Source organism: Pollicipes pollicipes, unplaced genomic scaffold (genome assembly GCF_011947565.3).
Source record: "Pollicipes pollicipes isolate AB1234 unplaced genomic scaffold, Ppol_2.1 Scaffold_7262;HRSCAF=8765_pilon_pilon_pilon, whole genome shotgun sequence".
In the NCBI taxonomy this organism is placed as follows: Eukaryota; Metazoa; Arthropoda; class Thecostraca; order Pollicipedomorpha; family Pollicipedidae; genus Pollicipes; species Pollicipes pollicipes.
Window position 1 is genome coordinate 3857302 of NW_023597055.1, and position 26716 is coordinate 3884017.

At 54.2% G+C, this 26716-nt stretch overlaps 1 protein-coding gene across 1 annotated transcript; it reads left to right on the forward strand.

Moving 5' to 3' along the window:
* The first annotated feature begins 8856 nt into the window (after nt 1–8856).
* Nucleotides 8857–21634, forward strand: LOC119114110 (putative MFS-type transporter YhjX). Its single transcript, XM_037238327.1, has 13 exons — nt 8857–8978; nt 9389–9491; nt 10001–10187; nt 10516–10642; nt 12100–12227; nt 12588–12711; nt 16312–16377; nt 17332–17365; nt 18305–18436; nt 19305–19405; nt 20584–20793; nt 21181–21207; nt 21617–21634. Exons 2-13 carry the CDS (start codon nt 9401–9403, stop codon nt 21632–21634), a joined length of 1245 nt encoding a protein of 414 aa, XP_037094222.1. The 5' UTR covers nt 8857–8978; nt 9389–9400.
* Nucleotides 21635–26716: the final 5082 nt, after the last annotated feature.

Below are 26716 nucleotides of genomic sequence, written 5' to 3' on the forward strand. Positions count from 1 at the left end.
CCCCGGCTAGGAGGCACAGTCCCCCCCCCCCTGACAACTGAGTGAAAAACTTCACACCACAAGGCTGGTTATCTTGAGCATGCCTTCATCTGCTAATTTCACTCAATCAAGTGTCAATTATTCGGTATTTGATGGCCGGCAAACAACACTTTAGTGCAAATGAGCTCGCAAAACAAAAATGTTTGATGGTTATGCCGCATTGCATTTCATTTGTCTCTGTTTTCGTGGTGTAACGCATTTGGAGTTATAATGTAGCGGTTTTTGAAAATTTTGGCTCCAGGTGACAGACTAGACGGGGTCAAATTTCGTCGGTGACAGAAAATGCACCTTTCACCCCTACTTTCCATACAGCAGCAAGATATTTCTGCATTCATTTGCCCATTGACATTCCAGACTTGTCTGGCAAATATTGCATCATCTTTCTGGTCCATGGAAGCGATTCTATATTAATCAAGCTAAACATTGCATACCAGAGCGGAATCGTCCATTGGGTTCCAGGAGAGAAATTCGCATCGCGTGCTTTTGTAAACGTTTATTCATAACGCATTTATTTTATTATAACGCGTTTATTTTTGACACAGTTCACCGTGCGTAAAACTGGACGCAAAACGCTGCATCGCAGATTATGGTGTAACATTTTTCGTGCATAAATCTACGTAAAGCAAATTTTCGTGAACCCAAATTTCCATAAAATCGTCACAATCGCTAAGGTTCGCGAGCGCAACCGGTCGTTAATGGGAGCGTCCCATCTTTGGGGCATATTTCAAAACATGTTCCAGCGAAACCTACGGGCCAGTTAATAAATCCCAGAATAGCAACACTGTAAATAAATCCCAGAATAGCAACACTGGGTAGTGATTCTGCGGCATCGCAGCAGCAAGACATGATATCAATTTTGATTACCTTCGAGTTCTAGTTATGCCTTTAACACTTTGAAACAGCACCATGGTTCTTACCTGCAGTCGCGACTACAGTCGCCGCGGCAACAACCGTGCGCATCTCTAATGGTGTGAATAAAAAGAACGTTTGTGGTCTGCCCACCGGGCAAGCGCTTGTTACCGAGAAGCGCATTGGTCGAAGTTTGAACCAGCACATCACATGAATCATGTGATAAGCCTGTTCCTAACGCCAAATCGCACCTGAAAGGGAGCCACATTGGTAAACACCATAGCAGACAAATCAAAACCTTAGTATAACGTTTCGTTAAAGTTGCGGGATAATGGCTTCGAGCTCGAATATTGTTTCGCCTAAATAGTGTTTCAAGTTTTCGTAGTATGTATTACGCAAACATTTTGACGAATTAGTATGCTGCAAATATTACAGAACACACACGTTGGGAAATGCAAGGGAAGTGAAATGCTTTAGTTTCGGAGTGGTGAGCAGGGAGTCAAACCACCTTTCTCTCGCAGGGTCAGCTACTTCAAATCGAAGCTCTGAGCGTTTCAGAAGGATTTCGAGAAAACTGGTATCACTGATCAAAATGTACGCGTCTGATGCAACCATAAGTGAAAAAGTAAAAAAAGTGCAATACTGTCTTTAACGCAGATGTTCATAAACGCGAAACTTCGTGAGGACAAATCTCTGCGACGCAGAACTTCGTAACCAAAATTCTTCGTATCGCCTTTCTTCGTACACACAGCTGTATGCGCACACATTTCTTCGCATTGCCTGCATGCGTATTCACATTTATTCGTGTACACTATTTCTCGCGTGGTAATGCAACGAAATTCCATCTCACTGACTCGAATTTGCAGGTGCTAAGCTAGGAAGGACCTAAAAAAGTTTAATTATGAAGTGAGCATGCTACCGCCTAAGTGTGATGTGATTCCCGCATTCGCGAATATCAAATTTTTTCACAAGATTCGTTGCCACATACGGTTGAGAAGAGCCTCCGAGCAATTCTAAGTACGGCAAATTGAGTTTAGATCGTACCGTTTCTGGGTTTTAAAAAAATGTAATTTTTTTGCCTAACGTGTCCAATATTTGACCAACTGAGTGGCAAGAACGGAGAATAAGTATCAGAGACTATAAAGGTCATGCATCAGCAAAGAAGGATCATGTGCACAGACAGAATATTATCATGCATACGCCAGGATGATTAAGCGTCTCTCCCAGGTGAGGCGGGATGATCATGATTAAGCATCAGGAGAACACAGGGATAATGTGAACCAGGGTTCTAGATAACGGGTAGAACGAAGCTTAGTACAAAAAGAACTGCAGTATTGAACTAGAAATACCCGACGTGTGCGATGTGGGCTAGATTTCTAAGTTGTACTAAACCGTTAACTAAAGGTAAAGGTTAACTAAAGGTAGCCGTTAACTAAGGGTAGCGTGGCACAGGTGCCACAATAGTTAATGTACAAAATTTGAATGCCTGTTGTGTTTATAATTTTACAGGTATCTTTCAGTGCATTCTACTCTATATTACATCGCGCTGACAGTATGTATTAACCGCTAGCAAACAATCCAGCATGTTCCGTCGGGAACTGGTAGACAATTTTTAGCGGGCCCCGGCTCCGTACACACAGCTCTTCTATTATGGATCAAGCTCGTTACCGATTCAGCGACTGAGACCGCTGCACGTGTCACAAACAATGCCACTGTACTGTGCGTCGATGAATTCACAGCGTACCGTGCAGGCAACCTTTGACCCGGTGCGCTATGGGAGTGTGGGTTCCCTAGACAAAAGACAGTGAATTGATTGTCTCAAGACAATAAAACAATCTTCCGTTTGCCCTAGATAAGAGAGTAGTATTAGCCTTATTCCTCGGAAAAACCAGAAGAATGGAGATATAGTTAGGTTGACATTGTTTCTGCAATTATTTCGATAAAGGCATGTTGCCGAGGCATCAACATAACTACATCTCTATTCCCCTGGTTCTTCCGAGGAATAAGGCCAATACTACTGTCTTATCTATGTGAATAATGTTCCTTGCTAATGCACTGAACAACTTACGTATTCTTCCGTTTGGTTCCGGACTCACCGACATGGGTCTGATAGAATTCAATTCACAGCGCCGTGAAAAGCGAGCCTTTAACACGTGAACCCTACAGTGTTGTGGGGAAAGTACGCCGTAGAGCGTTAGAGCTACCAACGTACTTCGGTGGGGGCTCAGTGAGAACGTCAGTAGAATGCGAAGTGAGCAAGGTTCAAACTTCAAGCGATAGGAACTGCGTTGTACTTGATGATGGCTTCATGAGGCTTGGTATTCACGTTTAGAAGAACATTGTCACGTGTGACACATTAGTGGGGACATGGTGCACTTCATGCAGCGATACAGCACGCAAGCGCTCTCCTGCCCTCATGCTATTGCGCGGCACTTCGATGCAACAACGGCCATCACCTGTGAATAGGGTACTTCAGCTGGTTGTTGGACTTAACCTCCCAACCGACACCGTGCACTTCTTGTGTGAAATAAATCCCAGAAGTCCGCAATGGACTCGAACTGGGGCACATTTAGAAAGTTGTCTGCACGCTCCACGTGGGAGACTTTGGACTCCTTCAGTTGCTTGAGCGTTTCACTGGCATAACATTTGGCTGGCGGGTCCAGCCAGAACACATGCCTTTTTATTTGACGCCTCTGACCGGCCAGGCGGGGACTTCGGAGCATACTTCGGGTGGTGCATGCTCCTGGTCACATCGGCTGCACCCGGACACCTTACCCGCCGAGATACCCCTTTCAGGGAGATAGCCACGCATACCAGAAGCTTCGCTGTGAGCTTCGCAGGGGGTCTCGACATTGTCTTATCTTTGGGGGGACGTTCCAGCTTACGTTCGTCACGTCACGTTCACGTCACGTACACGTTCACGTTCGATACGTGGCAAAAATGTCACGTATCGACAAGTGGAACAAGGCGCAGTAGCATCAGAATTTCGATAACGTCTGCGATTGCCCGGCGAAAGCGTTTAGCCATTTTCAGAGAAGGCCCACTAGATGTTGCACAATGAATTGGCTGCTCTGTCGTTTGACTGGTGATAGTATGAGAACCGTTGGTGGCAGATGCCTGAAATCACATATTTTCTCAATCATCGTCGCGAGAGGCATGTTAACGTAGCGGCAGTGCTGGTCTGCGATCCCCGCTGCTGAATACAACAGTAATCTGGTTGCCTAGTCTCCGTGACATATGTGGCAGGCTGAGGGTCTGTTCGTGGAACTTGCTGTGAAATGACCCATTTCCAGTCCGAGGTAGTCGGCTCGGTGTCACTTTTGAAAGTGATCAGAGGAACGAACAATATTAGCTGCTCCATGCTAATCGATTGAGAATCCACCGATGGCGAAGGGATGGATGAACACCAAAATGGATTGGATGCATTGCTTGGAGTCAGCAAAAAACATCGCTCGTTCATACAACAAGGTAAGCTTTTATGTTGCAAATAATCAATATCGAAATGCCAGACGGCTTTCATTTTTTTTCACGCTGTACAGAAAGCTTTGGTATGCATGCAGTTCTCAGTCATGCATTGGCACTCATGACCATACCAGCGTTTCAAGACATCAATTTTTGTCCCATCGCTTATACCCGCCATAAAAACATAAGCACAGAGGTACGGGCGAGGCATGCAGAGAGCGGGCAGGCCTTGCATCGCCGCCAACGAAGCGACGCCCGAGTCCTGGCCCCGGGACCTATCAGGAGCCGACCTCGGGAATCAGGGCAGGCCGACCTGGTAACGTTGGACAAAGGAACATCGGCCAAGCGATCAGATCGTGCGGTATTCGACGGCGAGCACGCCCAGCTTCAAGAAATTGCGAGCGTTGAGAATGTTGAGCCGTGCGCTGAGAACGCTGGGCCGTGCGTTGAGAACGTTGAGCCGTGCGTTGGGAACGCGACGACTCCGACGCCGGTCACCAGCCACGGTCCTCGGTTCCGTCGGTAACGGGACGCCGGCGACGACACGCACAAGCAAGGACGTATAAGGGGGCCCACAATGTGACGCCTGGGCTGGTGTTCCCGTCCAGGCTGGGCTAGGAGTGGCTGTGCGCGTGGAGCTGTCCCGTGACCCCTGACCACAGGGCGGGCGTGAGCCATGATAAGCCCTTCCCTCCTGTGTAATTAGGGAGGGGGAGGGGCACCAACCACGCGACTCTCCTGGCCCGGCACAGCGCTCGAGGCGGTGAGGGCGGGCGTACTGTGGTCTCGCAATCATGGATGACTAGGGAGAGAATGTGCTATACGGCATCCGATACTGCATCCGCGTGTCGTTGCGGCAATATCAGAGCGGCAACACGTAGCTGGAAACGCATACTGAGTGTGGCGACTGCAAGCGCGTACTGTAAATACAGGTGACGGGCTGCGTGACAGTTGTTTAGCGACGAGGCGAGGCCCGGGACGATCTGATTGGGGCGGCGAGAGAGTGCCTGCTCCCGACGCAGCGCGTTGGGTCTGCAGCTTGCCGGCGCTGTGGGACCACCTCCTCCGGCCAGGGCCTGGCGGAACCTGCACAGAGCCCGAGAGGTTGCCGGTGATTCGGCCGTAGGTCAGCTGGTGGCGCCCCTGACGGCCCGCTTACGAGAACAGGGGGCATATATGGCGCTAGCGGCGTACGGCCGGCCGAGTGTTGGGCGGGCTGGGCGAACGCGATCGGTCGCGCGCGCCTCGGCGCCACGACACGTCCATCCGCCTGTGCCGAGGCCGTTTTGATCCGGCCACTGGAGGCAGCCACGTTGGTGCGCGGCTGCTCATTACGGCCATCGCCGGTCCCACGTTGAGGCCGGGCGCGGTGTACGGTTCGCGTCCGCATATCCATGGAAGTCTTCTTTGGTGAGGGCGTTGATCGGTTTGCCAGTTCGACGGTTTGTTTTTTATCCCTTTTCTTTAGCGCTTTGTCCGGCTCGATTTATTTACTGATTTCACATGGCGTATGTGCCCGTTATACATACGATGATATATATCGAAAGACATATATATATATATATATATATATATATATATATATATATATATATATATATATATATATATATATATATATATCCCATAGCTACGTCCCGTCCTTGACAACCAAGAGACCGCACTAACCTTCATGGGTACAGCATGTAGCCGCATCAGTGAAATATCGATGTATGTTTGTCCTGGTGCCTTCAGCGTTTCTTTCAGCTGCGCGCCTTACATAGTCGCTCGTCTATTCGGCTATTGGGATGTACATAGCGCTGCCCATGATAGCGTCTATGAGATTTAAAACCAAATTAATTTTATGACCATATTCCAAAATTGCGTTCAGTAGTCGTGGTAAAGATCTGCCCTGGAACCTTGGAGCAGGGGGGGGGGGGGGGGGAGTACCATGAACCCTCCCCGACTGGCTGCCCCACTGCTAACTGGTAACTTATACTTCTAATTCATAAGTTTTATTTGTGAACCATTTCGATTTTCTTCTTTTATCGGCGAACAGGAAAGATATTGATGGAGGTCTTACTCACCGTATGTGATCCAAATGGTAGGTTCGAAACAGTTTTTCTGATTGTTGCGCTGAAAGATGCCGCGCTTCGATCGCAGCTACTGCTACGATGGAGATGTTACTATTCTTGTGGAATTAAAAGAAATCCCTTTTACCTGCAACAACCTCCCTTTGACGTCACTGGGGCACAGAGTCGACAAAGATAGTGGAGGGAATCTCATCATAGGAAAAGGGATAGGAATTATAATAAAGGAGGGTCTTGATAGAAGCCCTTTGACTGACATTTAAGGTAACGGCAATTCGGATGAAGGCCCGGCCCGATTTCAATCCAGCTCTTGATCTTTGGTCCATCGGGCCCCCTCTTCAGATCCCCACAAACACGGCTTCTGGCGACCTGGGCCGCTTGCTGAGACAGGAGCCTCTGTTAGGCACTGTGGGCCCCTGACCGACGCCCTCGTGGTTCCAGTGAGCCCGACTAATGCAAATCACGGGCCTGGTCATGTTTGCGCTTGGAAAATGGACTGTAGAGCCCAGGCCGACACGTTGCCAATTGTTCGGTGTTGTTGGTCTTTAGCCCAAAAAGAGGCTGCACTGCCCCAGGGGTCCCTAATCGATGCAAGAGGCCCTTTGATCGACGTTTGAGGTCGCCGCTTTACAAGCGGAGACGTCCTTAGTGACCCACTGCCAGGTCCTCCTTCAGCCCTCAGGTCTCCTTTCGGCCTTTCATTCGCGCCCTTGATCTTTGGTCATGAGGGGCCCTGCGGCCCCTCTTCGGACCTGCTGAAACAAGGCCCATGACCGACTCGGGGCCACAAGCCGACACATGAACCCCTGTCAGGCACTGTGAGCCCCAACTACAGCTACAGGGGCCTCAACTAGGATAGGTCGCTGCCCCAGGGCTTTGTAGCTGTTTGGGAGTGGGCCCTCAGTCCCATACCAACAAGGAGCCGACTGCGCGGTACTGGTATTGCCTGGTCGACATATAGGCCCTTTTAGACTCAGGGGCTCCCTGCTCGGCGCAAAGGGCCCTCAAACTGTCATTTGAGAGTCCGCCTCCGCAGGCCAAGGCCTCCGAAAAAGACTCCATCCAGCCTTTCGTGCCTTAAGGCTCTCTAAAGGACCCTTGATTTTTAGTCATAGTGGATCCTCCATGCCCTTTGGGCCTCCTAAAACACTGCCACTTGCCGACTCTGGGCCCTTTGTCAACGCAAGGCCCCGTTAGGCTCTGTGGGGCCCTGACAGACGCTGACACCCCGACCAATGTAAATCGCTGGCTCTGGCTTTGTCCCTGTTTGGGCAATGCGCCCTCAGGCCCATGCCGATACGTAGTCGACTAACCGCTAGCTGGTGCTGTCTGAACGACATATAGGCTCTTATCGACTTAGGGAGCACTGATCAGCACGTAAGACGCTCTGGCTAGCATTGGAGTGCCCGATTCTGTGTGCCGGGGCCCCTGAACACGACCTCCCACCGGCCGTTCTGGTCCCTCGGGCCCTCAAACCGAGCCCTTAAACGTAGGTACTGATGGGGTTCTTCGTGCCACTCGGAACCAAAGGGGGATGTACCTTGCTCTTGTGTCACTTGCCTGCGCCACCGCTTCCGGTCTGCCGGTGCTGAAAGAGACTGTTTCACCCGGGGCTGTTGTTGTGCTCCACCTGGGTCCCCCGAGGCTTGAGGCCAAGCGATCAGCAGACCTGCCATAGCGCTCAGAGAAGTCCCAGCGGTGCTGAGAGAGGTACCTCTTGTGAAAGCCATGACCATGCTTGGCCCGCTGGCCGGCGGTCGGCGGCTCTCTCAGCCGACTGGATGGCTGCTGTGGTGGCTGGACCAACCCGCCTGACATGTGCACACGGTCTTCTGGAGCTGCACAACAATCCACATGCAGACGACCGATCGTCCACCTAAATGCGGCATGAACGATGGCCACAGTCAGCCGCGCCGGCACATCTCGTCGCCAGGTGTTCGCCGACGCACGCGAGAAGGCGGGAGATGCATGCGACCAGATGGTAGCAGAGTTCCCTTGCGGTCAGTTGAGGGCCACGACACTAGTGCCGGCTGGATCAGGCCCCTCCGTACCGGCCAACACGTCTTCGTACAGGACCCCAAGACAGATCTGTGAGGCTGATCAGGTGGGGGGAGGCGGGCACGGGAGTCAGCAAGCAGCGAGACTACCTGACTGACAACGTCCGTAAGGTCGTTGAATACATGACGAAAAGTATAAAATGATAAATGAAATTAGCACATAGATTTCCACTCGATATTAAATTCGTTAAATGGTAAACCCAAGGTGTCTCCGCTACCTCCGGTAGCCGGGACATCGGCCAGCTACGCGATGCATGAAGTGGCCCGCCGATTATGTGAACTCCAGTGACGTCATGCAATCGGCCGCGCAGACCTAAACAGATTCCTTGGTGACTTCGCTCCGTATAGTGAGGTTTAACTGGCACTTGCTCCGTGCGAGTGGCAGGAGCCGCACGCTCGGGGTCGCGAGTGGGGCCTCTATAGCTACATAATAGTGGCCCAGAAGTGAGACGCTGCAACTAACACTGAGGTGGACTCCGTTTGCTCTAAAGCCACAACTCAGGTCAGTCGAGTTCAGCTGATGCTCGCCCGCGGTCGTACGTGGAGGTTCGTATTGGGAATTCAGACATATGTTTGTTCATTTGTGCACATTGCAGCATCATATTATTAGGGTGCATCATTTTATTAAAACATAGCCATATCACCATGAACTGGGATTGTGAACCCCTTTCATGGATTGGTCTTGCTTTCAGTAACATATTTGAAGCAATATGGTAATTTGAAAGGGGGGTGTAGAATGGTCCAAAGGACATCTTGAAAACCTGAATGTAATACATTATTGTGTCATGCCTGTTTTTTCAACAAAAACGCAAGTTCAGAGTACGTTTTTTGCTGCTTAAATGAATGTGTTCTTTAGAGAATTCTTGTTTAGAAAAAACAGATTAATCTATGCATTACTTATGTTTCTTTCAGTGAGTGGCTGGAATGGCCCCTCCTCCACGCTCATGGAAGGGGGTGGCCTGTATTGTTGGTGGCTTTGTGATGCACCTCACCCTGGGCACAATCTACACATTTGGTAAGTATGTGAGTAGGTTAGAGTACCTAGAGTACCTAGTACGTATAGTACATTGAAATGTTATGTTGTCAGTGTTCAATAGCTTACCATTTTTGTTAGCTCTAGCAGCTCATGTGGTGAGCAAGACATTTCCAGATTTCAGTTACCTTTGCAGCTGTGTGTGTCTGCTCATGGGCAGTGTGTGCATTACAAATTTATTGCTGTGCATATGATCATGCTGTCAGTACCTTAATGATGTTTTAGTGTCACCAGAACTACACCAGCACCATTGTTTGTATTTGCTGTTTTGCCTTCTCTCCTTGCTGATCTCTTCCCATGCAAAAATCCTACCCAACAGTTTCCAATCTCAGACTCCACTGCAATTTGTACTGACCAAAGTCTGTCCTGTATAGTACCATCACAAACTTCCCCCTTCCCCCCCCCCCCCCCCTGCTTTGCCACCCCTGGTGTCATATCCATCAATAAACCTGTGTTGCTCTGGCCACTCACCCTGCTGCTGTTTGATACAGGCAATCTGACGTCATACCTGACGTCATACCTGCACGAGCGGGTGTCGCCTGAGGTGGGCTATGCCACCACCATGTGGATCCCGGCACTGATGAACATGGGCCAAGGGGTGATGCTCACTGTCGGAGGAAGACTGTATGAGAAGTACGGACCGCGTATCGCCTGCTTCACCGGCTGCTTCGTGCTCACGTGAGTTTCCAGTCATGCTCGCGCGAGTCGGCCAGTCATGCTTACAAAAGTTGCTGTTGGTGTTTATGAAAGTTACCGTTGGTGTTTATGAGAGTTGCCGTTTGTGCTCACGGGAGTTACCGGTGGTGCTCAGGAGAGTTGCCGTTGGTGTGCACGAGAGTCTCGTGCTCACGAGAGTTGCCGGTCATGCTCTCATGGATCGTCGGCCGTACTTACAACAGTCGCGGGCCGCGTTCACATGAGCTGACCGGTCAAGGACATCGACCGCCGTTAAAACTTCCGCTCCTCCCTGGTATCGATCCTCTGACCGTGGCCTCGTCCGTTTCAGACTGAGCACGGCGCTGAGCGAGCTGACTGTCCAGTCCGGTGTGGAGCTGCTCTGCCTTACGTACGGCCTGCTGGGCGGCGTCGGCGTCGGCATCGCATACGTCTCGCCCATGAGCTGCGCCATGAAGGTCAGACAGTGGGGCGCATCGGGGTCGGGGGCGAGGTCGTAAGGGCGGTCGGGTCAGTCAGTACAGCGGGGCTGCAGGCCAGGTCAGCCATGGCTGCATGGTGGGACTGGTCTGGAGCGGGGTCGGGGTAGAGGAAGATGAGCTAGGCCTGCGGGATGGCTCCGGTGTTTTACGGTCGGTTTTCCGTCCGTAAGCCATATCACATGTTACGGGGAGGGGGAGGGGAGTTTTCGGCGGTCCGTAGAGAAGCGGCCGGTGAGATATGCAGGTCACATCCTGGGCGGCATTGCGCCCGGCCGACAGATGGTGTATGTTGTCCCACAATGGGCTATCGATTGGATGCATGGCGCCATTCTGGTGTCGGCTATCGGCCAATGCGCTGAACATCTGGCTGTTTGATAACAATATGAGACATCGTCCAGGTCTTGGCTTGAACCATGCCTCATGGTTCTGTTCAGCCCAATCTGTTCTTAATGCAGGTTCCTCTGAACCAGCCGACCACCAGCTGGAAACACAATTATGGGAATTATGAAGTCATTTGCGTCACAATTGTCGGCGAAAGATTGAAGTGGTAATAGTTGGTAAAACCGTGATCTATGAAGTTAGTGTCCGTGAATTTTTGCTGCTGCCGTATTGTCTTCCGACAAACTGTTTGTTATAAGTGCAGCACACGTATATTTGTATTTGTCCTGCACCCTTCAACCACCAGCACCAGATGATATATTGTGAGACATTGCCAACACTCGCGCACGAGGTCAACAGATCGAGTCCACCCCGTCCAGCCGCAATGTACGGGAGGCGTCCCCTGCACATCAGCCTCATCACGGAGTGGCTCTGTCTTCTCGTCCCACGCTGGGCTGGGATGAGCTGGGCTGTACAGCTGTCGAGTCCCCCGTGACCGATCTCGGCGTCTGTCGGTGCTCTGGTCGGCCCGATCGGTGCAGACAGTTCTCGGAATGCGCGCGGTGTTTGGCTTCGGCAGCCGGTGCGTGACGGCCGGTACCAGCACCGGCACGTGTCCACGGCCGGTCGTGCGACGCTCGGCCCGGCTCTCCGCTCTTACCCGCGGACTGTCCTGTGACTTTCCGTACGTCCGTGAGTTGATGAGAGGCGCCCCGGCATTCTGGCCGAGGGAATATCGCCGGCGCAGGTGGGGGGGAGGGGGCGGTGACAGCTGCTACTACCGCGGCAAAAAATGAATGACAGTATGGAAAAAACGGAGCCGGCAGTCGTGTTAACCTTTCACCTGTTCAACTTTCCACAAGATCCACTCTGATTGAGCACAGCTGTGCTGCTGTAACTCTACACCCATGCCGTGTTCACGCCACCTGCTGCATGTGCCAGCCACCGCTGCTGGGGGCCGAGTACAGGTGGTAGCCAGCCACCGCCGTGGGGGGCCGGGTACAGGTGGTAGCCAGCCTCGGTCGGGTGCTGACGCGCTTCTGCGGCGCCGGCAGTGGTACCCGCAGCGACGCGGCCTGGTGAACGGCATCATCGTGGGAGGCTTCGGCATGGGCGCCGTCGTCTTCAACTGGATCCAGACCAGCTACCTCAACCCGGACAACCTGGCCGTCGGCAGCGACAAGTGAGCTGGGTGGGCTGGGTACGGGTCAAAGGTCTGGGGAAGAGATAGAGTTTGAGAGCGCGCGGGGTCGGGGGGGGGGGGAGAGAACGGCGAGGGAAGGGAAAGGAATAATGGTGAGGGTGTGAGGCGAACAGATGTCAAAGATGCAGACGTGTAACTCGGAATGAGTTTGCGAAGAGGCTTGATGATTGTTTCGCGGATAGAGCTCTTGATTGTAGCCCATGAAGAGCACGGTCAGAGCGGGGACAAAAAGAAAGAGTAACAACCCGCTAACGGTGAGCATCGACCCGGTGTAAGAGGAGCCGGCCTGCGGCGCCCCTCCCCCGCCGTCCCTAACCGAGCCCCTGCCTCCGTCGGCAGCTTCTTCCACGAGGCGTCCGTGCTGGACCGCGTGCCGTCCATGTTCCTGCTGCTGGCCGCCGTGTACGCGGTGATGCAGCTGGGCGGCGTGTCGTTCGTGCAGGACCCGCCGCACCCCTGCTGGGTGAGGCGCCGCCCCCCCCCCCCCCCCTGGCCGCAGCCGCAGCCGCAGCCGCAGCCGCAGCCGCAGCTGCAGCCGCGGTCGGCTCGGTCGCCGCACGGTAACGGACGGACGCGGGAGCCGGGCCGGGCGGCGGTGCGTGGCGCGCGGCCACAGGCGGACAGCGGCACTCGGCCGCCGGTGCGGGCTCGCTTGGTGGCTGGGGAAGGAACGGTGGGAGAGTTGCTGGCTGGGTTGCGTGTTGCGTAAGCTTTGGCGAAGAAGTTGACATTGGTTTGGTACACTGTAAGATGGCTTTGTCATGAAACGTGCTGTTTTATTATTACTTGTAGTTACTTGCCATCAATGCTTCTAATGTGCTGCCTACGTAACACGCGCTCGAGTTTGTTTGAGTCAGTTTGTCCATCCTCTAATTTTTTTCAGGAATGGACACCGATCGGCGCGGCGTAGACGCGCCAAATTTTGCATAGTTATAGGCAATTGAATAGCGGGATATTCGGTATACAAAATTTAAATATACGTAGTAGGGTCGCTGACCTACAGCAAGTGAAAGTCGGGCCATGGATTCAGCGAAGCCAATTTCTAGCGAACCGTCCAATCTGATGCAACAACGGAGTAACAGACGAAGTCGTACATCTCTGAGACACTCTCTCAGGCAACACAACAATTGAAGGGACAAATTCCGTTGAAATAGGATCAGGCTTGAAGGTGAAACCAAGGTCAAAACAGCTTGTTTTATTACGCTGGGGCCTGTGCGTGGTAGCCTGGTACTTATTTTGAATTTGTTGATAACAGGGACCGCATTATACATCTTGCACGGTCTTCTTAAAGTTCAAAATAGATCACCGACCTAAAATGACCCAGGTCAACATTTTTGTGGTAACATACTGCCTAGTGTAATCTTTGATGCTTTTTTCAACTGCAAAACTCAAAGCAGTTTTGTATTATTTTGGTCCCATGACCTTCTTAAGGTCAAACAAAATCACTGACCTAAATTAGCATCAGTTACCTTGTGCTCAGAACAGATATCAGAACACGAACCTGGAGTTTGACCTTATATGACCTTATTTGACCCGAGGTGATGACCTGGGAACCTTAAACTTTGATGCAAGTAAGTTCACGTACAGGCCAACATACTCTGTGAATTTGATGTATCTAGCTCTCGTAGTTTCTGAGCTCTCAGGGGAGGGTCAAATTAACCCCCACCCGAGCGAAGGGTATCCAACCGGCCATCCGAGCGCGTGTTAAGCCTCTTTACGCTTACCTACTGCTAACGATCATGGTCAGCCATGGACAGCCGACGCCTGAGAGCGAGACGTGGTTTGATATAGCCAGAAGTCCTTTTTGTCAACTCTGACCCTGCCAGCGTCGTCTCGTTGTGCACGTAAAGGGGGTGGTCGTTTGGCGCGTGTGGAAGGCATGTTTGTGGCAGTTTCAGGTGCATGCTGTGAGCGGTATGACGCTCAAAACTGCGGCGAAAAATATTACGCGGATGTCATACGCATTAGGAAAGACGACAAATTCAGCGACACCTGTCTAATTTTGCGGGTGCGTTTATTGTCGCTGGTGCTTCTCATTTGTTTCTTGCTTAAGCTTCTTCATGTTCATGCATGGTCAGTGATCATGGTTAGCTGTAGCCACCCGACGCTTGGCAGCAAAGCGCAGCTTTGCATCGTTAGTGGTAGGTAAGCAGCGACAGCTTTGACGCAGCGAATAGTCGTTTCTCATATTCCCCGGCCATATGCAGCTAACTTCATTGGCCTCGGAGCTGGTGGGGGGGGGGGGGGGGGGCGGGGGCACCGCTGGTGCGAGGCCCGGCCCCGAACCCTTGGAGCTGGGGGGGGGGGGGGCGCTGGGATCGCCGCCGGCTCGAAGCTCGGCCCCGGAGCCTTGGAGCAGCCCGCGGCAGGCGGCCTCACGCGCGCCGGCCGGGTACTGTCCTCACCTCTGCCTGCCGGTGGGACCTCAAAGGCCCCACTGCTCTCTCGAAAACAAAGCATGGTACGCGAAGAAGGAATCTGCTTCGGATAGGCCGCGTAAGACTGCATATGATTTGTGTCATGGCACATCATCGTCAGTGACCTTTGTCAGGGACGGGGAGGGGTCAGCGGGGTCACATCCGCGAATGTAGGCCTCTGCCCTACCTTCAGAGCCATGTGTACTCTGACGATGAGAAAAGCATAATAGTGGTGCGTTTAAAAGCCGGCTATACGGATTTGGTGTCGCATGCTGGGGTCAGATCTCAACATCTCGGGAACTAGCCCGAAAATGCTGTCAAAACAACGCCACTGGAAAGTGCTTGCCAAACCGAACTAGATATCATGGAACGTGATGTAAGGTCTGTGAAAACTGAGTCATGCAAGGCAAAAGTCAGTGCCATAAATATTATTTATTCGGCGTACTGATATCGCGTACTTGATATTTGGCATATGTGACTGATGTAGCGTTAGCGTGGATAACTTCAGAATATTTGCTTATTGTATTTGTAGTTTCTCTCAAAACCTTGAAGCGTGAAAAGGGGGCACCGTGAGGCACTATAGCCTGGCAAGGGTTAACTCACCGGCGAGGTGAGGTGGTCTGGCGAGTGTTAGCTCACCGGCGAGGTGAGGTGGTCTGGCGAGTGTTAACTCACCGGCGAGGTGAGGTGGTCTGGCGAGTGTTAACTCACCGGCGAGGTGAGGTGGTCTGGCGAGTGTTAACTCACCGGCGAGGTGAGGTGGTCTGGTGAGTGTTAACTCACCGGCGAGGTGAGGTGGTCTGGCGAGTGTTAACTCACCGGCGAGGTGAGGTAGTCTGGCGAGTGTTAACCGACCGGCGAGGTGAGGTGGTCTGGCGAGTGTTAGCTCACCGGCGAGGTGAGGTGGTCTGGCGAGGGTTTAACTCACCCTCACAACGCTTGTGTGCTGCTGATATCAGGGTGCGGGTCCGTACCAATGATTCAAATATTTGGGTCGTGGAGCGGAACAGCGATGCTGTCGCCGGGTGGCTTGGTGGCAACGTAGCCCGCATTGGACCGGGATTCTGCGCATGCGCTCTAGCAAAGCTGGATATTGCGGTACGAGGTAACATAAGCAGCGTAAGAGATGGCAATGCCGGCAAGTGCCTGCTCGCGCCATACTCTCTAATTTAACATGGTAATGTTTGTGCGGCTTTGGCCTCCCTACGGCAGAGGTGGTTCAGTTGGTGCCTGACCCGGTGTATGGTGGTGGCATATCGACATGGAATGGTCTGATGTACAGGACAAGGCCCTTATGTGTGATGGGACCGTCATGAAGCATCGTCTGGACGTGGCAAAAGCGCGTGGCTCTGGCGTGTCGTGCATGCGTGCTACAGTTTATGTCCACGGATATCTGGTCGCGAAACGGTGCGTTGACACTACTACTCATCACCGGCTCTTCAGCTGCCATTTGGTGTTTGTACTGTGACGCGCGAGTTCGCGGTTTTTCTGCCTTCGTCCGTGAGGCCTATGATGTGTCACGTGCTTTGAAAGCACGTGACCTTTGCTGTGACCCGACCCGTGCCCTGGCCGGCGTGACTGCGGCCACGTCCCGTGTCAACCGTGACCCGTGACCCGTCGTGACCTGCGTCGCCCGCCGCCGGCAGGAGAGCGGTCGGGCGGCGACGGCGGCCCTGCTGGCTGACACGGACGAGCCGCCGGCCGTTCTGGTGGTGAGTGGCGCCCGCCGACGGGCGCTGCCCGACCCTTATTTGGTGTTTGGGACGTCGTTCTCCCGGCGGAGCGTGACCTGTGAGCTGATGTGCCCGAAAGTCCGGCGTCGCCACGGCGGTCGTTAAACGCTCTCTGGCCGGCAGTTGGTTTTCGAAGTACTTCCTGTGTGGCTGTAGGCTCCTCTGTTGGTTCGTAATCGCTCTTGCCGTCTTCCATTCGTGTCTTCTTTGTTTCCCTTCCCGCGTTTCCTCACCACCCGACTTCCTCCTCCACGTTCTGCTGTTCCTCACCAGCGTTGCGGTCGCTGTGCGCTCCGTCTCACTCTGTGGCTCCCTTCTCTTGTGCGCCGTCTATCGACTGTTCCTCCGCCGCCGTTTTTTTGTGACACCTCTGTTTTTATTTATTTTATCTCTAGCATTGAATGCTTATGCTCGCCGCCTCATGTGCCCAGTTTCTAAAGCGCGCGTCGCATGCCGTACCTTCACCGACAATGCATGCACCACCGTCACTATCCACCGTTAGGGCTCTCGTCGTGGTACCCCTCCCGCTCGTCCCGTGCCCTCCCGCTCTCCGGTCAGTCCCCCTGCCGCGCCGTCGGGGTCAGTGGCCGGGTCGGACCCAGCGTACCCGCGCCAGAGTGTGGTTGCCTCGAGTGGGTGGCGCCAGCGCAAGGTCGCGTCCTCACTAGCTCGGTGGCCGGCTTGTCCTGCCGCTGATTAGACGTTGCGCGTCCCCAACACACTGATATGAGATCTGAGCGCGAGGAGGTATGTTCGGGGCATAATGTTCCAATCAGGGGGTGTCTGTCTGTAGCCGCGGCGTGCTTCGTCATCGGCGAGCTTGGTCTGAAATATTCTGGGTTTACCTACGTCTGGGACGTATACATGGTATCGCCCACTGTTTGAGCCGTTTTGAGAACAATCCAGCGGGCTGACAGCCGTCTTTTGTTGCAGGATCCCAAAGACTACGAACTGGTCGACGACGATGGTAAGCTTGCTTAGATGCGGGGAGTGCTCTCACGCATAGCATGCGTCACGCATACACTCGCGGGCATAGCATGCGAGCCTAGAATGTCGTGTCAGCGGACGGGTCCGAGTACTGCGATACCGACCTGCAATACGAATTCGAGCTTAAAGAGAAGGTAGTGGTAATAGCCTTGTTCTTCGGAGAAAAAAAACAGGGAGAAGGGAGATGTAGTTGCAGGTGATATTTCGACGGCCTTTATCAGAACGAATAGCAGAAGTGAATTCACTTGTGCTATTCGTTTTGGTAAAGGCACGTTGCCGAAATATTAACGTATGTATATCTTCATTCTCCTGGTGCTTTCTCCGAGAAATAAGGCTATTATTGATGTCGTATAGACGCGCAGATGCTCCTCGAAAACGTGCCTTACAGCTTACGTGAGTTCTAGATGAGATAATGGCTCGCAAAGTTTAAGGAGCACCGAACGGTCCGCCTCATATCATTTTCCGTCTGTGCGTCGCCGGGACGATTGTGCAGGATCTCCAGTGGGCGCTTTGCGCAATATCCCACCGCTTCTTACAATATTCACGGCTTCGTACAATGTCCCACCCCTTCATGCAATTTCCCGGCGCTTCGTACAATGTCCCACCGCTTCGTACAATGTCCCACCGCTTAGTACAATGTCCCACCGCTTAGTACAATGTCCCACCGCTTCGTACAATGTCCCATCGCTTCGCACAATGTCCCACCGCTTCGTGCAATGACCCATTGCTTCGTACGATGGCCCACCGCTTCTTGCAATGTCCCACCGTTTTGGACAATGTCCCATCACTTCGTACAATATCCCGCCGCTTCGCACGGGCTGTTTCGGCGCGCGAATGTGGAAGTGGCTCGTGTCGTGACCTGATGTGACCCGCTGTGAGCCCATTGACCCGGTCAGCTGATTGCACCGTCCCGCCGTAGGCATCAGTGTGGGACTGAGCCAGGCGCTGCGCACGCGCCAGTTCTACCAGCTGTACATCACCTTCCTCTTCAACACCATCACCATCGGCTTCATCAACCCGCTGTGGAAGGCGTACGGCCAGAAGAACATCGGTGAGTGGCGGCGGCGGCGGCGGCGGCGGGGCCTGCTCTGGCAGCTGCTGGGCTCGTCCGTCGCCTCGGCGGCCGGCGGGGTGGAGCGCGGGGGAGGCAGAGACCAGGCGGCGGCGGCACTCGGCGCCCGTCGGCGGCCAGTCATGGGCCAGCAGCCGGCGCCTGGCGAAGATTAGGCCGAGGGGCGGAGAAGTTCGTCAGAGAGGATCGGCGGCATAAGGATGATAGGCGGTTTTGCTTTAGATTTCTTCTTCAGGGCCTCATGACGGTTTTGCTTCGCTTTTCTTCCTGGGGCTAAACTTACTTCTTGAACAGAGGACCGTGTCAGATTTGAAAAAAACTGGTTGATCCAGCAGCCCTAGACGCGTCTGAGGCTTCACACAAGTCTCAGTCATCCCCGCCACATGTGAACTTTTGCAACAGGGGTACCCGTGAAACGCAAATCAAGGACCTGGAGAGGCTCCCCCCCCCCTTCTCTTCTCCCTCTCAGACGGGCCGGGGGCCCATTTCACAGCCGTCCCTCTTGCCCATGCCTTTGGGCAGCGGTGAGAGTGGGCGGCGTCGCATTTGTCGCCGGCCTGTTGTCAGCCGAGTGGTAACGGTCATAGCGGCTTTGTAGCCAGCAGCTCACGACACTGAAAAAACAGCAGTGCTTAGTGACTGGTCTCCATGGACACAGGCCCGCCTGATTTACTGTAAGCGTGCATGAAATGTCCTGGGTTGTTGAGTGAATTGGTACCATCCGTTACACCGCGCTGGAATAAGTATTCCACCATGCTTTTACTTAGCATGTGCTGTTACGTCAGTACATCGCCGACTGCTGGCGGCAGGGTCGGCCGGCTGTGAGCGCGCTGTGCCTATGTTTCAGCGGATGACCACTTCCTGGCGTTCGTCGGCTCGCTGGCGGCCGTGTTCAACTCTCTGGGCCGGGTGATGTGGGGCGCCCTCTGCGACCGCACCTCTTACCGGGTCAGTGGGGTCGCGCGCTGCCCGACGCGGTCCGCTCGGCGCCTGCGCGCCGCCTAGCGGCGCCACTGGGCGCACTGCCCGCGGGCTCTGGAGGGCGCATCGAGCGGCGGCTGGAGGAGACGTTCGCGGCATTTTTGTCTAGAATGAGATAAAAATGTTAGCTTCGAAGTGCATTCTTTTAAGCACTAACAGGTGCAGAACGGCGGATTTTTGCCCTTTTGTGCCACTAAGTTTGCCGCTCACCTGCTACAGACCTGTGGAGTTTGCCCCACTGTAATACTTAAGTGAAAAGTGTTGTCATATTTTGTAACACAGCAAGGCGTAAAATGCGTTGTGTGATAAGTGCTGTATTAAGAACGTTCGCTGGCAACGGGGCAAATGCGATGTTGATCGTCTATGCAAGACTTGCAACTTTCCTTACCTGAGCTAAATAAAATAATTAATTGAACCCAGCCCGTTCAAAGCTTGCTTGGTGGTCATGCATAAGTTTCGTGTGTGGTTGCCTTGAACAAACTTGAGCAGCCCCACATAGCTGACTTGTTCCAGCAGGCTGTCGTGCTGTGCCCCTTATGCCATGCTGCACTCCTGCCGTGCCGCGCTCCTGTCGTGTACTGTCATGCTGTGTTTCTGCTGTTGCGCTGTACTCCTGTTACCATGCTGTGCTCATGTAGCCGTGCTGTGCTGATGTTGCCGCGCTGTGCTCTTGTTGCCATGCTGTGCTCCTGTTGCTGTGTTCTGTTCCTGTTGCTGTGCTCTGCTCTTGTTACCATTCATGTGCTCTTGTTGCTGTGCTGTGCTCCTGTTGCCGTGCTGTGGTCGTGCTTTCGCGCTGTGTTTCCTGATGTGGTAATGTGCTCCTGCCATCGCGATGTGCTCTTGTTGCCGTGCTGCGCTCCTGTTGCCGTGCCATGCTTCTGTTGTCATGTGCTCCTGTTGCTGTGCTGTGCTTTTGTTGTCGCGCTGTGGTCATGCTTTCGCGCTGTTCTCCTGATGTGGTTGTGCTCCTGTTGCGGTGCTGTGCTTATGTTGCCGTGCTGTGCTCCTGTTGCCGTACTCTGCTGCTGTTACCGTTCTGTACTCCTGGCTGTGTTCATGCTTTCGCGCTGTGCTCCTGATGCGGTAATGTGCTCCTGTTGTCGTACTGTGCTCCACTGACCTGTCCCCACCTGTATCCGCAGGCGGCCATGCTGTGCTCCTGCTGCGTGCTGTGCGTCACGTTCGCCACCATGCAGCTGACGCCGATGGGCGGCCGCTGGATGTTCGCCATCTGGGTTTGGCTCGTGTACGTCTCGTTCTCGGCTAACTTCTGCCTGATCGTGACGGCGGTGGCCAACACCTACGGTCTGCAGCACGCCGGCCCCATCTACGGCCTCATCTTCAGCAGCTCGGTACGTGACGTCGCCTGGCCGTCAGCGGCGCGTGGCGGGCGTTGCTAAGTGTGACCTCGTCGTTGGAGGCTCGTGATGTGAGGATGCCACGCCAGTGGGAGTTGTCCACTCGCTGCGCGCCGGGCTCCATACCAGCTGTCTGACATGGCGTGATCGTGGGGGCTGGGAGGGGGGGGGGGGCGGGAAGGCGGCCGCGCTGACGCCGTCTCCGTGACCGGTCATCAGCTCGCCGGTGGCCGTCGGCCTGGCCAACATCTTCCTCTCCAAGCTGGGCTTCCCCACGCTCGCTGCGCCCGGGCTCCATACCAGCTGTCTGACATGGCGTGATCGTGGGGGCTGGGAGGGGGGGGGGGCGGGAAGGCGGCTCGCCGTCTCCGTGACCGGCAGGTCATCAGCTCGCCACCTCGTCGTCAGGCTCGTGATGTGAATGCCACGCCGGGGAGCTGTCCGCTCGCTGCGCACCGGGCTCTTATTCCAGCTGTCTGACATGGCGTGATCGTGGGGCTGGGAGGGGGGGGGGGGGGAAGGCGGCTCGCCGTCTCCGGGACCGGCAGGTCATCAGCTCGCCACCTCGTCGTCAGGCTCGTGATGTGAGGATGCCACGCCGGTGGGAGCTGTCCGCTCGCTGCGCACCGGGCTCTTATTCCAGCTGTCTGACATGGCGTGATCGTGGGGGCTGGGAGGGGGGGGGGGGCGGGAAGGCGGCTCGCCGTCTCCGTGACCGGCAGGTCATCAGCTCGCCACCTCGTCGTCAGGCTCGTGATGTGAGGATGCCACGCCGGTGGGAGCTGTCCGCTCGCTGCGCACCGGGCTCTTATTCCAGCTGTCTGACATGGCGTGATCGTGGGGGCTGGGAGGGGGGGGGGGCGGGAAGGCGGCCCGCCGTCTCCGTGACCGGCAGGTCATCAGCTCGCCACCTCGCGCACGCGGCTCTATACCAGCTGGCTGTCTGCAGCGTGACTGTAAGGGGCTGTGTGGGGGGGGGGGGGGGGAGGTCGGGCGCAGCGCTGACGCGTCTCCGTGACCGTCAGGTCATCAGCTCGCCGTGGCCGTCGCTGGCCAACTCTTCCTCTCCAAGCTGGCTTCCCCACCATGTTCATTATCCAGGCCAGCTTCGTCGCGTCAGTGAGTGACTGGGATGCGGACTGCGGCCGGGCTGGTCTGGGCTGAGCTGGGGCTGGCCCGGCAGGGGTCCGCGGGCTCTTCTCAGGGCGCGTTGTGTGCAGCTTACCCAGAGAGAAAATTCGGGTTCGGTGCGTTTCCGCGAGTAGGACGGGCTTATGACTAATGTTCTGAGGCACCTGATCGTTTGCGCTGCCCAGTATGTTTTCACCCACCCGGAACCCACTGCATGTGCTAGTGGGCGTATCATAGGCCAGTGTTGGGACATTCACTACAGTTTGCCGACATCAGTCTTTTGTTACATATCCTTGTATACATGTGTGTAGCTTTGCATATTTGGGAACGTCTTTGCCCGCCAAGTGGTCAGTTGTCTCCCTCAGTACTTTTCTCAACTTCTTGCAGTCATCAAATAACGCTCAAGACCCTCAAACACATGTTATGTTACCTTGCAATCTGATCTTCTCCCAGCGTATCACATCACATTGGTGTGCCAAGTATGGGTGGCTTGTTTCTGACACACTGTTTTCTCCTCCCCTGTCCAGGCATTATTACGACAATGACTTTCCGGGAACAGCGAATCGGTCGACGGATGCAATAGTCGCTGCCACCTAGGTCACATCAAGTGCGACTGAAGTCCAAAACGCGTCTGCTAGATGTCGCCGCTCGCCTGACCAGGCCGCTGGACCGGCCAGTTCGAGCCGGACTTAAGCTAGCCTCGAACGAGGCTACATGTCGTCCGCGCAGCCTCGTTGTCGCCCAGCTTCGTTTCGGATGGTGTGTCCGGAATATTGTGGTGTGAGGTGCTGTGTACAGGACGTATTCTAGCCTGGCTGCTTTGTAGGCTGTTTGTGTTGTTTTTCCTGCGGTCGTGCTGCGTAGTAATGCAAATTTGCAATCAGCCACCACGTTTGTTTGGTGTGGGAGGGAGAAGGGTTATTTGACTCTTGACTTTTGCCCTTGGCTGTGTATTAAATTCCATGTTTGGGGCATATTTTTACATATTTTTAAGCTATTTTAACCCACATGTGACAAGGTTTAGGATACCTTTTAGAAATAGTATATTTAAGCATTCCACATTTTAGGCAAACCTAAGTAATGAAATATGCATGCAGGTAACTTTTTTGCCTGCATTTCTTGGGGTGGAATTAACAGCTGGGATATGTTGACAATGACAGTAAACATAACGTGCTTCCAGACTCAACATTCTACGGACAGATCTCACTTTGATAGCAAGCAAGGGTTTCAGTGGCGGCGGGGTCCGTCTCCATGGCGCGGGACAGCACCTGGTCCATTCCAGTCTCCACTGACGCACGTGTTGAACATACGTTTATCCCTCTGCTGAGTGTCGCGTGTTTCTGTCAGATGCATTTCTGTGGCGTATTCGCCGTACGGCCTATTCCGGCTCGCGATGGATACTTAATGACGATAACGTCAGGACGGCCGGTTGGACGCGGCCGTAGAAGCACGCGGGTAAGGTTTTGGAGCTGGTGTCGGTCTGCTGGTAAGACATTATTTGTATTAGGTGGGACCAGGGCTGCTTAGTGAGTTATTCATTTTTGGCAAGCGAATCAGGTGCATGGCGTGTACAATGTGTTTTGAGCTTTAAAAAGCGATGGTAGGATGGTTTTGCATGTTTTGTGTGCTCGTAACCACCGGCACAACTTGGTGTGCTAATGCTTTATGCGCAAAGGCCATACTCCTGGCACCTCGAACAAGAACTTCGTGTTTGTTTTATTTTTTATTTTTGTAAAGACCACAGGTGTGCACTGTACTGCATATAGTCATGGAAACCTTGGCCCACACCACCCACAGTGGTTATCTGCTCATATTGGTTATGTGCGTAGTGGGCGCCGTTTTCATGTTTCCTGTGCAAGTGCAGCTCCACCTGATTTATGTAAATGATGAAGTGGTGCGCGCCATTTCGGCTCGTCGTTGACGGCTGCCTGGGTTGTGTTCCCGGTCTTGCCGCGCCGCCGTGCCGTCCTTCTGACGCCCCCCCCCCCCCCCCCCCTCCTCCCCCCGCTTCTCGTGGGTTTTCCCCGCTGGCGCCGGGTTGTAGGCCCCGCGGGTGCTGGCGCCGGTCTAGAGGCCGGCTTGCCGGAGGGAACTGACGGTTGCTGCTGTCTCGGCGCACTTGTTTCGGTGGAATCCCACCGGGTACAGATAGCTGCGGGTGGTGCGAGGGTGGAACCCTGCAATTGGGTGTATGTTATCACAATGTTCGTGGTGTGATGTAAAAATAAATGTCGTGAATCGCATTGCCGATTGTTTGACTGAACAGAACCACCGTGGCCTGCAGTATCGTGTATGGGCTCACGCGCCTTTGTACTGTCATCTGCTGAAGCGTTCCGGGGGTTGGGGTCGGGGACAGTTGGTATCGCCCTCCATACGTCTGGCGGCGCTGAAGTGATCGGGTACAGATACGCCGGCGAAGTGTGTGGGAGCGGTTTTTGTGCGCCTGATAGCGTATCCGTGTGCCAAGTGAGTCCATCGGATAGTCCAATCACGGGCGCCTGATCGTTCAGGTCCTCGGCGCAAGGCGCATTTGAGTTTGCACGCGCGGCGTTCCAAATATCTCGGACGGACGACCTCCTAACCACGATGCTGGGCTTGGCCGGTCTCCGACACCTCGCGAAGTGGGCCACGGCGCGACCGATCGCACCCACTGGGCATGGTCGCCGTCCAGCCTTGGTGCAACGACGGCCCGCAGCCGATGACAGCGGCCCGCGATGCCGGGCCTGAGCTTCGTTCCGCTGATACACCTCTGGCTGCACCCCTCGGGCATCCCGCCCTGGTTCATGCCTGGCCCTCCGTTCCACTCGCCTCGCTGACGTTCTTAAGGCCGACGGAGCGCCGTGAAAGAAGAGGTGGCTGCACAACGCGCGCGACATTCGCGCAGCAGCTGACTGTGGGCGGTACGCGTCGCTGGAGCGTGCGGTCGTGCGCTCAGCTCCTCGCCCTTGAGCGACGCTCGAGTTCAGCGCACTGGGGGTTGCCACGTTTCCACCCCTGTGGCTTTACATGAACCGGTCTCCCGTTCCATCTAAAGCGTATCGGGGCTTCGTTCCCCCGCTTCCATCTATGCATTTCACCCGAGTCAGACGGGGCGTCTGACTTCTTCCAGGTAGCGAAGCGTCAGCAGGAGTAAACACGAAATGAGCTGACTCACGCCCCCATCGCGTGACTGACTCAGCAAAAGTGCCGGGCTGCCGTGCCAGCCGTTTGTTTCGCAACCGGCAGGCCACGGAACCGCAGACGACGGGCGCTCAACACTGGAACTAGGATCCTTTGGTGGACCGTCGCTGGCGCGTGCCGTCTGCGATCAAATGCTGCGTGGGTGTCGCACGCGTTATTCCTTCGTGTCTCATCTCCACGGCGCTCTGTCGACCCTGACAACGGCAGCGAAGCGAGTGGCACGGAGGACCAGGCATGAACCGGGGCGGGATGCCCGAGAGGTGCAGCCAGGGGTGTATCCGCGGAACGAGGCTCAGGCCAGGCATCGCAGGCCGCTGTCACCGGCTACGGGCCGCCGTTGCGTCAGGGCCAGATGGTGACTATGTTCAGCAGCACCTCCTGGACCCGCTTGGCGCAATACTGGTCGGTCGTGCAATAGCCCACTTTGCAAGGCGTCGGAGACCGATCAAGCCCACTTTAATGGCTAGCGTCGTTTTGTCGCACATAATTTATCCGTCCAATGTCTCCTAGATGCCACAGCGAAATTGGCGGTTAAAAACCTGCGTGCATCAACAAAATTCATGACCTGGCCCTGTTTAACACGAGAATGCGCGCATCGACCTCTCTACGATCACGCACTTTTTATTTGCGCGGGATGGACTCATAAATCGTCAACATACTAGAACAAATATTACACCGGCGGATGAGTAGTATTTATCAGTAAGTAAGTAATTGAGATGCCAATTAAAATCGTCTCGCTTTCTGCTCGCATGCCTACCCGACTCGAATTACAGCCGCGTAAGTTCGTAGTTCAGCGTCATTAAATGAGTCCCAGGTTTCATCACGGGATGGACGTCTCCGGAGAATGTTGGGTCCAGGGTCGTAGCCCCCCCCCCCCCCCCCCCCCCCAGGAAGTGAGACCTACGCTTCCTTCAACGCCAGTGCTTTCTGGCACTTTACGGAATCCGTAGGGCTTGAACGCATCAAAAACATAGCTTGGCGTCATCTGTATGGAATCTTGAGCCTGAAAAGGACTTCAAAAGTCAGAAACGGCGCCCCTTTAAGCAGCGAAGTTGAGCCACTTGGCCGAGAGCCTTCGTAAGGCCTGATTCGTGAAGCTCCGGCCAGGCACTCATTCCGTTAAGACCATCTGATGGCGAGAATGGGATACTGTCATCGTCAGTCGTCTGCGGAGACGGTCCCGGGGACAAAGCTAGACAGCCAGCACTCATCGCACTGGATCTTTGACCCGTGTACAAAATCCATCCCGTACGACCTCTTAAGAGTGGTCTGTGCTCTGCCCAATATTATCCTACTTCACTTATTCTATTTGATGTTGTTGCGGGCGATCATTTGTTATGCTATCTTTGTTTCTGTGATCGTCACTCCACGCTCTCTTTTTGACATTGCCATGTTTACCCTGCCCAATCAGAATATCCCACGATATTCTGGGCACGAAAATTTGCACACCGGTCCAATATCTGCATGAAAGGTCAGTCAGTGCGCCCGTCCGTCCGCGATGAGTTTCGCAACATTCCGCTTCTTCGCGCAAGACCATCGGCGCCGGTGGCGTCGTTTTTTCCAATATTAGGAAGCTGTAGGAGCTCACTCATTGGCTGTACGGCTA

Bases quoted from the DNA above. Each gene is read 5' to 3' on its own strand.
- LOC119114110 (XM_037238327.1), top strand. From the start codon at position 9,401: ATGGCCCCTCCTCCACGCTCATGGAAGGGGGTGGCCTGTATTGTTGGT. The intron at 16,378-17,331 runs GTGAGTGGCGCC...CTTTTGTTGCAG, and splicing joins AGCCGCCGGCCGTTCTGGTG to GATCCCAAAGACTACGAACT. The intron at 20,794-21,180 runs GTACGTGACGTC...CGTGACCGGCAG, and splicing joins GCCTCATCTTCAGCAGCTCG to GTCATCAGCTCGCCACCTCG.